Source organism: Sinocyclocheilus anshuiensis, unplaced genomic scaffold, assembly GCF_001515605.1.
Source record: "Sinocyclocheilus anshuiensis isolate Anshui unplaced genomic scaffold, SAMN03320099.WGS_v1.1 scaffold431, whole genome shotgun sequence".
NCBI lineage: Eukaryota > Metazoa > Chordata > Actinopteri > Cypriniformes > Cyprinidae > Sinocyclocheilus > Sinocyclocheilus anshuiensis.
Genome location: NW_015551065.1, coordinates 679732 through 694246, shown reverse-complemented (window position 1 = coordinate 694246; position 14515 = coordinate 679732). Strand labels below are relative to the sequence as shown.

The 14515-nt window shown below is 36.1% G+C and overlaps 1 protein-coding gene across 1 annotated transcript in view; it reads right to left on the bottom strand.

The window, feature by feature from the left end:
* dlg4a (discs, large homolog 4a (Drosophila)) overlaps nucleotides 1–7823 on the bottom strand; it is a 159554-nt gene extending 151731 nt beyond the window's left edge. Inside the window, exon 1 of the mRNA XM_016451930.1 lies at nucleotides 7745–7823. Coding sequence (XP_016307416.1) covers nucleotides 7745–7786 — 42 coding nt within the window. The 5' untranslated portion in view covers nucleotides 7787–7823. The remainder of the gene's footprint in view (nucleotides 1–7744) is intronic.
* Between the last annotated feature and the right edge of the window lie 6692 nt (nucleotides 7824–14515).

Genomic DNA, 14515 nt, shown 5'->3' with positions numbered 1-14515 from the left:
CATTACATATTTGTATTTTATTAATTTTTTTTTTGGTAAAGATCTAGGCAGTATAGGACCCAAATCTAAATTATGTGCAAGCACCTGTTACAATATGTTGTATGTTAGATAAAAGTGGTTGTTTTGCTCTCTCACGCTGCCTTGTATTCAGATTTTCCTGTATCAAGTAAAAATAAAAATAAAATGGAAAAAGTGTGGTTTATGTCAGTATGTGGAGACATTAATGAGGAAAAAAAATTAACAAATGATTTTAGCAAATGGCTGCAATATAACAAAGAGTGAAAAATTTAAGGGGGTCTGAATACTTTCCGTACCCACTGTATATTGCTGTACATCTCCTGTATGTTACACATTTATGGTCTTGCATCCTTTCCCAGAATGCTTTGCAAAAGGAGGGAGTACTCTGCAGCTGGCATTTCATATATTTCCCGTCCAACTAAAAGAGTGGAGAAAGCGGGACTCCTGCCCTAGCCTGGAAAGTGTTGCCATGGTAACATCTGCAGGGGCGGGGATTCCCTAGCGGTTAGTGAGTTGGCAGCCTGTATGTATATGTATGTGTGTATTTATGTGTCTGTCATTATAAAAAGAGGAGATCTCACATATACACCCACAAATGAAAAACAATGCATTCTTTGTTCAAACAGACAGCTATCTACAGACAAGCTTTCAATTATAATCTCCAGATTTAAATAAATTAGACTAATGTCTTAGTCTAAAAGCAGGAGCATAATTTCATATAAAATCACACTGCTGAAATATTCATTAAGGGCACATTCATAGAAAAATGCATATGAAACCTGCATAAAATATATGATAGATCTTATGCAGGCTGTCACTGCAGGAAATGCACAACACAACATGAAAGACCAACAAAGCAGCAGGATGTTTTATGCAAAAACTCCTCTGAATCAAAGATACATAGACTTTATACATGAAAAAAACTCACTCTACTATGCTGCCTTGAGACTTCAGAAATGCGCTCATCAATACATTTAGCATATATAGTCATTTATTCAAATACACATACACTACTTTTCAAAAGTTCAGGGTCAGTAAGATTATGTTAATGTTTTTGAATGTTTTTGTCTCTTATGCTCACCGGAGTTGCATTTACAGTATATGTTCAAAAATACAGTAAAATCAGAAATATTCTGAAATATTATTACATTTTAAAATGTAACTTTTGAACAATAGTGTTAAAGAGTTTTCCAACTTTTATGTTCTTATATTAAGTCTCATTACTGATTGAAAGTATAAGCACCAGTCACCATGCTAAAGTTGTCTTAATTATTGACAAAATGTCTAAAAAAAAAAAAAGGTTGGTCTTTAAATGTTCCCTCAGAGACTTGTTATCTTAGATTTTCAAATAACAGCTCCATTAGGTAGAATGAGATGCATTTGGCCTCACATGGTTTGAGAGGTCAGCAGGAAGTGATGTCACAGAGCAAGTATTTTTTTGCTGCTGCAAAAGGGCCAAGGTTTTGCTGGTTAATCATGACCTCATTAGCCCTTCTGACAGATGCCGTAGCGACACCACTGACATTAAAGAGCTATTTCTTCCTGATTTCACTCATACAAATGAGTTTTGTATAAATTGATGCACATACTGTAGGTTGCTTTAGTGCTGTTAATATTTTTGACTTAAATAAAATCTCTTAAATTAGCTGTGTATTGACATTCTTTATATACTTTTTTAAAGCAACAAATATTGCTAATATTTCATTACCAGTGTTTTTTTTTTTTCACTCTCTTTTTCTCATTTCTTTTTCTGCTACATTTTCATTGTATGCACATCAGGAAGCCTATAAACTGTGCTTAACTTGATAATCTACAAGTAACTATTTTTTTATTAAAACCAAGAATATAATAAACTGAACATAATATCGCTGAATCAACCTTTGGTTACAAAAGAGAAAGTCATTTTTAAGTGTCATATCTGGTAGAAATAGCTACTTATATTTGCACATTTTACTCACTACAGCTAGCTTTAACATGTGCCTTGTTTTCTAAATGCATGACAATAAAGTACAGCATTCAATACAGTCGAACAGAAACATGCACCGAAAGAGCAACTGTAGAAGAATATACAATGCACTGGCTGAAGTGCTGTCTGGAGGATCTCTAGTGAATACAACTCTGATACAACACCATTGCATTCAATTTTATTCCTTTATGTTTTATCAATGTTTGCTGATCAATGGCATATCACTGCATCTCAACAATAGAGTGAATCTATAACAATGAATAGTCACAGTGCTGTGTGAAGAGAAGAATGAATTGCTTCCATTCCATTTTGGGCCACTAGTGATGAAAGTGAACATTCTTAGGACTCCAAAAACACTCTGGAAAAAAACGGTTACACTTTACTTGAAGGGGTGTGCATAAGACTGACATGACACCTTCATAATCATGACATGACACCTACATAATCATGACATGACACATGTCATGAATATGAAGGTTTTTTATGCATGTTTATGACAACTGTCATTAAGTGTCATTCGCTCAGTTATTTACTTTTTAATGCAAAGATGGCATTGTTTGAGATGTCTTTGTTATGGGCTATGGTTGGGGTAAGGGTAGGGGTAGGGTTAGGTTAGGGTTAGGACAAATAATGTCATATTTGCATTAAAAATGACATAACTGAGCGAATGACACTTAATGACAGTTGTCATAAACATGCATAAAACCTCCTTCATATTCATGACGTGTCATGTCATGATTATGAAGGTGTCATGTCAGTCTTATGCACACCCCTTCAAGTAAAGTGTTACCAAAAAAACTCAAGTGAGCACTCTCAGTGACTCTCGGTGAGCAAATCTGATTCAGAGAGTGTCATAATTAAGTGTAGTTTCACCTGCATCTTAATATTTTGGAAATATTATTCCTTTCATTGCTATCGATGGTTGTATATGTAATATTTTGCAGCAGTGTGATTATAACAGATTTTTTGAGTGCACTTGCAGTCACAAACAGAACCTTTAAAGGGATAGTTCACACAAAAATGAAAATTACCCCATGGTTTACTCACCCTCAAGCAATCCTAGGCATATAGGACTTTCTTCTTTAATACAAAAATAATCAGAGTTACATAAAAAAATGTCCTGGCTCTTCCAAGCTTTATAATGGCCGTGAATGGCTGTTGATATTCAATAGTCCAATAGAAGTCCAATAAAGTGCCTCCATCCATCATTAAATAAAGGCCTTCTGAAGCGAATTGATGCATTTGTGTAAGAAAAATATCCAATTTATAACTTTATAAACCGTAATCTCTAGCTTCCGCTAACTGACATATGCACGTTCATGAGAGAGTCGTGTTTCAGCGTATGACGTAGGTGTAGTGTAAGAAGTGACGAACGCGGGAGCACAGAGGAGAGGGCAAAACAAAACACCAGTCACGAATTAAAAGTACAAAATTTGGAAAGAAAAAAATGTGGAGGATTTACAAGAGGAGACTGGTTTTCCTTTGCTTTCTGTGCTCCTGTAAACAAAACTTGGTTCTCGTGAGACTAGCATTTTCTCACCAGAGATTACGCTATGCATACGTCCTACTTCTTACGTCATCCGCTGGAAAGCAATCTCTCGTGAACGTGTGCGACAATTAGCAGAAACTAGAGATTACGATTTATAAAGTTTTAAATATGGATATTTTTCTTACAAAAACACATCAGTTCATTTCAAGAGGCCTTTATTAACCCCCTGGAGCTGTGTGGAACACTTTTTATGATGTATGGACGCAGTTTTTTGGGGATTCAGAATCTTAAAGCCCACTCACTGCCATTATTAAGCTTGGAAGAGCCAGGATATTTTTAACATAACTCTTGATTGTATTTGTCTGAAAGAAGAAAGTCATATACTCCTAGAATGGATTGAGGTTAAGTAAATCATGGGGTAATGTTCATTTTTGGGGGAACTATCCCTTTAACTGAACATTTTATAACTTTGGTGGAGAATGACTCAGCAGAAATTATTTTATGTTACAGCACACACAAATACACCCATAAATGCATATGCACACAACACAAGTAGTATATTTTTAATACCAAGCTCCAAATTGGTATTCAGGAGCAGCTTTTTCTGTATTGTTCACCCAGAATCCTTCTATTAAACTTTTCAATAATTAATCCAGCCTTAGCCCATTCAGGCATGTTTAGATGAGACTGGAATGAACATTTGCTCTTGTACTTGTGCTTTATTGCTGCAGTTACCAGATCTTACTGCTCTAGTTCAGGCCAGTGTGGCAAAACTCAAGCTGACTTGCTCAAATCCACCTCTGGCATACAGAATATGAGACCAATATGATGGTTCTCAATTCTGTCTACTCCACTTTTGATAGTTGCTACTGCACCTGCAATACTTCCTCCTCTCAGTCCTGTCCTGTGAGTCGGAGCATAACCTGTTGAGCTGTTTTAACTCTCATGGGTCAAATTCCCTCAATTGTTTGAGTTATGAACACTACCATTCAAAAGTTTATTTAATTAACATTTTAACATTAGTCAATACTCAGTTTCCTGAGCAGCAAATCAGCATATTAGAATGATTTCTGAAGGGTCATACACTGGAAGACTGGAGTGATGGCTGCTTAAAATTCAGCTTCGAATCACAAAAATAAATTACATTTTAAAATATATTAAAATAGAAACATCTATTTTAAATAGTAATAATATTTCAAAATTGTACTGTTTTTGATGCAGCCTCAAGACCCTTCAAAAACATTTAAAAATTTGACAGACCCCAAACTTTGCAACAGTAGTGAATACCGTTATTATTATTTTACTTTATATGAATAATATAACACTGAGTAAAAAGTATGTTGTCCCACCACAGTGACTGAAAATTCATAAAAAGGAGGAAAAGACCAGTCTCGTAAACAATGGCAGCTGCAGGTAGGCAAATTTGTCCAGTGTTGCTTTCTTAATGTCATGTTGGAATATGGTAATGTGATTGACTATGCATGAGGAAAACTTCTGCGTTCTTCAGACAAAGCAACTGTTGTGCCTGTGAATTAATTGGCTTCCGAATGCAGATGAGGTTTATCACAGAGAAACCATGATTAATGTTCTTTTACAGATGTCACCCTGAAAAACAACTGCTGTCCAAATAGAACTATACTGTAATTCATGTGAATATCTAAACCAATAAAATGCATGAATATGTGAAAACTGTGATATACTGTTAAACACTCAATCCATTGTGACACACAAGGCCAACTAGTATCACTCTCTCAGCCATTTCCCTCCTCTTTTCAGCTTTTAGTTCTTTAATTTGCACTGAAAAATAGTCGTTTACAAGTCTACAACACTTTCTTTACACCCCAAATAGACCTGAATAGACCAATATACAAAAGCAAAACTTTTCCAAAACGACTGCGCTGACAGCATTTAAGAGCATCACAGACACACCAGCATTATACACTCTCAGAAAAAAGGTACAAAAGCTGTCACTGGGGCAGTACCTTTTCGAAAGGTACACTTTTGTACGTTTTAGGTACTAATATGAACACTTGAGGTACTAATATGTTCCTTTAAGGTACCAATATGGACCATTTAGGTACAAAGGTGTATCTTTTGAAAAGGTACCGCCCCAGTGATAGCTTTTGTACCTTTTTTGTGTATGCAAGGCTGTATAAACAGATATGGCCAAACTGCTCCAAATATTTGACAAAAACTTTGGTCCCACTTTATATTAAGTGGCCTGAACTACTATGTGCTTACATCAAAAATAAGTACAATGTACTTATTGTCTTCATATTGTATTGCAAAACACTTTTGCTGCTATTGAGGTGGGAAACGGGTAAGGTTAGGGACAGGTTTGGTGGTAAGGGTAGGTTTAAGGGTGGGTTAAGGTGTAGGATGGGTCAACAGTGTAATTATAAATGTAATTACAGAAATTAATTACAGATGTAATTATAAGTACGTAAGATGTCAAATATAAGTACAATGTAAAAACATATATGTACACAATAAGTGCATTGTACTAAATGATTAATTTAAATGTAAGTACATAGTAGTTAAGGCCACTTAATGTAAAGTGGGACCAAAAGTTTTAAAAATTAGCCTATTTTTAGGCTGGTCTGTCTGAGCAGTCTAATATCACTCATCATTGACGTCAATCAAATCAAAGAAGGTGGAGTTTACTGTTGACAGAAGCTTCAGTTACAGTGAAAGCCTGAAAGGTAAGAATTACAGTATAAATGTTAAATGACTGTCAATAATATCTACTGTAGTGATGCAAACTATTCTGCTTTTTTGTCACATTTTGCAAAATAGCCCATATTATTTATGTGAGACATGGAATGTAATTAGTAATTGAATCAGATGAGACAAGAAACATAAACAGTAACTTTTTTGCATATTAAGCATAAGAATAAGATTGAATGTGTGCATTTTTTAAAATACAAATATTATTTGCATATAGTTCAAATAAATTACTTTACAATACATTACGCTTCTTTTACTATTTTTAATTATTCCATTTAAGTAATATAAATAAATACATTTAAAAAATGCATTTAATACTGAGAGTAGTATTGATAAAATAATAGAACTTAATTTTTAAAAAAACTATTTTGCCAAATATTTGTGTGCACCGTTGCATAGTTACCTTAGCAACATGCTAACCATTTGAATCAATTGTGATTTGTGTGTCTTGTGTACTTCTCAAGTGAAGCACTATTTTGTATTAGTGCTCCAAATTAGTCACCTATGTGACCATCTTGGTCAACCTTCAACATACTAGCTAAAAAGGGCTATTCTGGGCCACCTGCATAAACCAGTCTGAACAAGCATGGACATTCAGAATACGTGACATATTGACCACAAGTTGGAGGCTGAATGTACAATTTATGACCTTTAACCTTTAGTCCCTTGCCTGTTTCATCCTTCCCGTACTGTCTATGCATGTTCTCTTTCTTTCTGTCTCACTCTCTGCTTTTACAGCATTGTGCAGTAATAAGGAGGCCAATGAATATTATATGCCCACATTAGCGATGCTATTTCGTCAGAAAAAAAATGACTGGGGGGTAGAGAGCTTTACAGCTTGATGGATATCAAGTCAACATGCCAAACTGACGCTTTTGCCCCACAGCCCCTCTGAGCTGCCATACACACAGATTTCTGTCTATTCAGCAAACTGTGTTGACATAAGAACGTTTCCAAATCAGAATATTTATATTTACATGGAATCTTACTGAGCAATTACCACACATTCACACAAAAAACAAACATAAAACACACACCCTGCTTACTTCCGGTCATACATGAGAGGGGCAAAAAGACAGACGCAGACTTTTAGGCTGTCTAGAACACACACACACACACACACACACAGAAACGCTCCAAATAAATGTTGTTCAATAATCTATGGTCAAAATGTCTGTGAACCAAAAGATTCAAAGACACACGAACAAACAATCTGATAATGTATGCAATATCGTCCCATGCATAAATGCATTTTATGGCTGCTTGTCATGGCTTAAATTTTTCTAGCTTAGTGTTTTCCATTTTTCTGTCTCTTTTCCACACATGCATTCACACACGTGTATGTAGCTGTGCTCCTTCTGTGTCAACAGGCACACACACACATGCATCACATCATAAATCTAGTCCCAGTTAGTCAAACAGACTCGCTCACACACACACGCACACACTGTAGATTCACGCAGTGAAGATATAAACAACATGCAACAGCAGCTCTGCGCCATAAAGACAGAGAGCAAGACGTCTGGAAGGAAAAATGTACGTACCACACATGAGCAGAGCAGAGGAAGCTTAGCACGAGCCCTCATCAGCCACAAACAACCGACCAAAATGCCCGCAATGAGGGGAAAAAGAAGGATGAAAAGTGAGGGTTTTGATTTACAGTGGCTGGACAAGTGGGTAAGAGAGAAATAAAGAGAGAGAGAGGCAGGGAGAGTTGGTGTAGGTCTAGGAACACAAAGGAACCTGGCAGACTGTTCCACCTCTGAGTCACTGAACAGGTTTGTGACAGAGAGAAAAGGAGAGAGGGTGGGAGAGATGAGAGGAGGGATATGAGAGACGATCTCACCTACGCTTTCTGGAAGATTTCCCCATCATGCATGCGCTTTACACACTCTTAAAAATATACATTCTTCAATGGATCTTCAATGGAGCACTTTAGGTTCAGCAAAGAACCCTGTAGAAGGTTCATGAGTTAGAGATTTAAAAAGTTGAAAATGATTAAAATGTAACATTGTAAGTTCAATATATTCCAATAAGCATACTGATTTATGGGTTCTTTAAAGACCCCATGAAATCAAATCTTTGGACTTTTTGTGACGTTTTGTCTGTTAGCGTGAGGTCATCCACAAACAACCCTGTCATTTATTTAAGGTGCATTTTTTACTTGTCTAACCAATAATCCATAGAACAAATTAAACAAAACTATTTTGTTTAAATAGCATTGTGTGTATGCTTTATTTATTTACCTACTTGTTTCTTTGTTAGTACAAAAATTAAGAAAATATGATGCATATCTTAAAAAGACATCCCAATAAACATTGATGTATTTAGAAGTTTCCTTTATTTATATTAAGTAAACTACATTTAATATTGACTAACAATATTTATCTTAAAGGGGTCATAGGATGCCCATTTTCCACAAGTTGACGCTACTGTCAATCAAACTATCGTGGGAGGGGCCTGTCTGTGTGACGTCACACAGACAGGCATCTGTGATCGCCTCGATTTGAGAAAGGGGTAAAGATTTTAGTTTTTGATGAAATTAAAGTTTTTGTCTTTAGCAACCCTCTACATTGCGAGTAAATCACTCGCATATGCGACTAAATGCCGAACACTCTCTGACTGAGCGCTTCAGAGTTTCACTCTCCGCCTAGCGATCTGCGTTGTTTTTTAGTTCATCTCAATGGATGTGCAACACACCTGTATTTAACGTACCATAAACTCTAGGCGCACAACTCGCCGTCGCTTTGTTTCACACACACGCAGAGAGCCGGTAGTGGGCGGAACTAATGCGCAAATGGCAATCTCATTGGCTGGCGCTCGCCCTGTTTTGATTTCAGCAAATCAGTTAGAGCGAACACACACAACCTGATTAATATTCATGAATCCAGTAGCTCATTAATCCTTAGTGTGTTTTATATTGTTCTTATTAGTAGAATTCTAATCATTATTATCTTATCAGTATTTTTGTTAGTTTTTTCCCCAATTTTTTATTTTTTTACAGAAACACTGAATGACCCAAAAAGCACCACCACCAGTCAGAAGTTCAGTTCAAATGACTAATATGCATTCATACATGGTTATCAAGTTTTAATTCTAATTACTAAAGTTCTATCATTAAATAATATTGATTATATCAATATAATGCTTGACTGACTGATGTTAAGAGTGTACTTTTAGATATTTATAAAACTGTGCCATTTTATATACATATATATATATATATATATTATCAGTCTGGCGAGTAAACTAAAACATTTACTAGCCAATGGCAATTCAATTGCCAAGGTGTCCGTAGAGGGCTGTTTAGAAAAATATATATCTTTCATTAATACTGGTTCAAAATGTAAAAATTTGAACAAAACTATGTGATTTCTGTGCCACTGGCAGAACGAAACAATACAAAAATGCAAAAAAAAACAAAAGTCACTTTCTAACAGTCTGCCATTGGTCAGTGTTGCAGTGTTGACCAGGTCAGGATTCTAAAACAAACAAACAAAAACAAATTTTTGACAGTGTCATGGTGTAAATTATCTCTGCATATTATAGTAAGCTGGAATAGAAGAAGGTATTCTCAAATCAAAATTTCACACTTTCCCAGTAAAGCAGCTGCACATGCTTCAGATGGTTTTCTTGTGCTTTATGAAACTTAAAGATGTTCTGCTATTGAGTCAGGTTTTAATTCTAAAAGAGAACTCATTTTCATTTCATTCATTTTAACAAAACAGAAAATTGTTTGGATTCCTCATCTGTAACATTGAGCTGGTGGATTGAAAATTCAGGAACTAAAGATTTTATTAAGTATCAGATGCTTGGAAGTTTCTAGACTTGAGTCCTTTTTAGACGTTTTATTTTTCTCATACAGTATTCATTCTGTCTGGTGTATCGCATACATTCTGATCATTGCTATCATTCTGGAATATGCTGTTTAGGCCTGTTTTTATGTTGTGTCTGCTGTATATTGTGTTATATTGTTGCTGCTTGTTCTGTTTAGATGTGCTTTTAGGTTTATGCTTTGTGAGAGGCCCATGGCTACAATACTGTTATATGTAAATAATATGTAGCACTCATAGAACACTAGTAATTTTGAACTAACAGCTCTGTTGTAGTCAATGTGACATATCAGTGGCTGACCTTTTCATCTGAACATGTCCAATTATATAGTCATTCTGGAAAGAGAAGCAACTATTACATACATCATAGGAACATACACTTTTTTTATTTCATACAAAACTTTGTATGAAATATACGCTTGTAAGACTGATATTACATAAAAACGACAAGATCCTCCAACAAAAGGTCAGTGGAAAGTGTATATTTGTAAGACAGGAAGACTTAAATGTAAATGTCGTATATAAAAACTATTTTTATATGTGACCCTGGACCACAAAACCAGTCATAAGGGTCAGTTTTTCGAAATTGAGATTTATACCTCACCTGAAAGCTGAATAAGCTTTCCATTGATGCATGGTTTGTTAGAATAGGACAATATTTGGCTGAGATACAACTATTTGAAATCTGGAATCTGAGGGTATAAAAAATATTGTATAAATATTGAGAAAATCGCCTTTAAAGCTGTTCAAATTAAGTCCTTAGCATATTAATAATCAAACATGAAGTTTTGATATATTTACAATAGGAAATTTACAAAATATCTTCATGGAACATGATCTTTACTTGATATCCTAATGATTTTTGGCATAAAAGAAAAATCGATAATTTTGACCCATACAATGTATTGTTGGCTATTGCTACAAATATACCTGTGCGACTTATGACTGGTTTTGTGCTCCAGGGTCACATATTTTAATAAGCAACCCATTTCTGCATTTTTTTAACTGATGTACTTTCTGAGCTATGACCTTCCTGGTCAATTGATGGAAGGAAAACAGACATTTTTCTGCATGTGTGTGTGTATATTTGTGTCGGTCTAATGATGCTGAGTGGCTTGTCAGTGGGAGCAATAACTAATGACCACCTCTGTAAACAAAGTCAAGCATATAAACAGTGTTAAACACTCACAGAAGGAACAGTAAACAATTCAAAACCAACCAACAATAAACAAACACTATGCCAAGCCTATAGCCCTGCGGCCTATGATTCTGCCTCCAGCCAAACTGAAGAGAAGAAAACAGACCCCATACAGCACTGCTCAGCACTGATCATTACTGAACAAAGGACATCATTAGAAAAGGGATGGGATGGGATACAGACAGGAGACAGGACAGGAAATAGGGCATGATGCGACATGACAGAATAAGATGATAAGATAAGATGTAACATGGACAGAATGCAATACATACCATACTGGACAAGACCGGATGTGGTTGGACAGGATAGGATGGGACAGGACCGAATACAACACATAGAATAAAAGACAAGTCTGGATGTATTTTGATAGGATAGGATAGGATAGGACAGGTGGGACAGGACAGGATGGGACAGGACAAAATACAGCACATAGTATACTAGACAAGACCGGATGTGTTTTGATAGGGTAGGGTAGGACAGGACAGGAGAGGATAGGATACAGGGCAGGACAGTATAGGATAAAACAGGACAGGATGGGACTGGACAAGATAAGAGACAGGAGAGGATAGAATACATACCATACTGAACAGGCTAAGACATTGTTAGATAGGACAGGAAAGGATGGGATTGGATGGGATAGGACGGGACAGGATGGGATAAGAAACAGGACAGAATGCAATACATACTACGCTGGACAGGGCATGGTTGGATAGGACAGGAGAAAGGACAGTAAGCAGGGTAGGATAGGATAGGATAGGATAGGATAGGATAGGGTGAGATGAGAAAGGATTAAAGACACCATACTAAACACAACATTACATGACTGGTAGAAAGGACATGACGGGATAGGACAAGAGGCAGGACAGAAATATGTAATACATGACCATAATCTTGCTTAAGATGTTTCTCCTAAAACATCTTAGAAGAAACACAAATATAATCAAATAAGAATGTTGTTGATGTAAAGTAAAGAAAGGGTGTGCTATAAAATAAAAGTGGACAGCACAGCCCAGATCTTGATCTTGGGAGAATTTGGTGAGAAATTGTTGAGATCATATTGAGATCTTGGCTAATCTGAGAACAGTTGTGACAATGTTGAGATCTCTTCTGAAACTGTGAAATTAATAAGATATTTTTCTAAAGCAAAAAATATGAGAATGCATTAGACTTTAAAAAAAAGTGTCCATTCATCCTCCATTTAATCTCACCGCTGTCTGGCAGTTGAGGAACAAAACAAATTTCTCATTCTCATCTTTTCTTTAGTAAAAATTTATATGTGCTGATGCTATTTCCTGTTACTCATGCCAGGCATTTAATTCCTTATGAATATGTCATACTTACGAGTATCTACGTGCGAGTACGCCCCCTTACAGACATTTTTGGTTATCTACGATTAGGTCATCTCCTGCCTCTCATTGTGTTTAATATGATGAATTTTCCTCTCTCTCCATTTTCTATCTAACGCTATACATCTCCATCCTTCTCCATGCTTTCTCATACGTACATAATTATTATCATATGAATACACTCATACATTTTTTTTTTTTTTCTCATTTCTATCTTTCTCATTCCTTCTCCCCCCTCTCTCTGTTCTCTACATGTTACCCTGCCATGTTGTCATGGCAACAATCAGGACCCAAGGGCTCGGTTGCTAGGCAACTCACATCACCCATAAGAGGAACATGAAGATAAAAAGTCAGAAACAAACAAACCACGTAAATCAAAGGTTAATTCTCTCATTATTTATGAGTGTGTGTTTTAGCACCAATACTTCAATAACTGTCATTTCTTTATGTTCATATTCAGAACACCAGTATCACACACTGTTCCCTCAAACACAACACACAATCCTTCATCTGACAATGAAACGGAACAGCAGCAGATATTGTGATTGTATACAATCTTAAAAGACTGTGCATTTGCTGGAAGCCACTTCCTTTTGCTATCGAACTCAAACATCTGGTTCTTCCACAAGCTGTTTTGTTGGGGGAAAAAAATCTCTTACCAGAGAATGACAATGATGAGCCCTTAAGAGGCACAATGTGTTATCTGAATTGCAGGTGATGCTAGTGATTCTGCAGCAGCTTGCTGATGCTACAGTTCCGTACTGGGCCACTGAGTGGCAGTGCGTGACTCAGCAATACAGCAGCATCCTCAGAAACTCACCACACAAGCTACTGATCTCTTAATTATGGACTGTGTGTGTGTTGTTAATTGCTGAGTGTTACACTATTCAGTTATGTCAGATCCCAAGCTGCATGGGAAGTGCTTGGAAACTATTCTGGTATGGACACCACTCTCTGAAGACTGTAATTATGATGGTAAACAACCTAAATATTTAGAATTAGAACATTAAAGGGACAGCTCACCCCAAAATGAAATTTCTGTTAGTAATTACTCACCCTCGTGTCATTCCAAACCTTGACCTTCGTTCATCTTCGGAACACAAATCAAGATTTTTTTGTATGAAATCCGAGAGCTTTCTGACCCTCCATAGAGAGCAATGCAACTGACACGTTCAAGGCCCAGAAACGTATTAAGAACATTGTTAAAATAGCCCATGTGACATCAGTGGTTCAACCTTAATTTTATGAACCTACAAGAATACTTTTTGTGTGATAAGAAAACAAAAATAATGACTTCATTCAACAATTCTTCTCCTCCACTGACATTATAGAGAGTACCACTATGCTTGCGTGGTACTCCCTATAATCACAATCACTGCTAATTCAGTAGTGCATGTCTGTGCAAAGTCACCAAAAATTGATGCTAGGGTTTTATTAGTGGTTGCCAAGGTGTTACTATGCAGTTCCTAAGATGTTTGGAGAGTTTTTAGCATGTTTCTATGCAAATGTTAGGACGTTCTTGGTGGTTGCTAGGTGATCGCTTAATGGACCATGTCAAAAGAGCCTCAGTGGTACATCTCAGGTCCCACCTCCATTTTAAGTGTGCGCTATTTTTCAACCTTTTATCATCAGTGAGTCATCAGTCGCTAAAATCCTCTGTCTCATTGCTTAGAAATGTAAAAACACATCTCTTTTTAACGAGACGCATGGTATTAGGAAGCATTTATAACGGAAAAGGTGCAGAATGATTTAGTTTAATACTTTAAGACAATGCACATTTATTCAACTAAAAGTGCTGACACTAGCATGAAGAAAAACAAAAAGAAATAAGTCTATTTTAAAACCATTAAATAAAGAATAAAAAAGTACGTGAACATTTAGAAACGTAAAAGAAAAAAGAGAAAAGAAATTAAATCGTGTAAATGTAAAATTGGATTA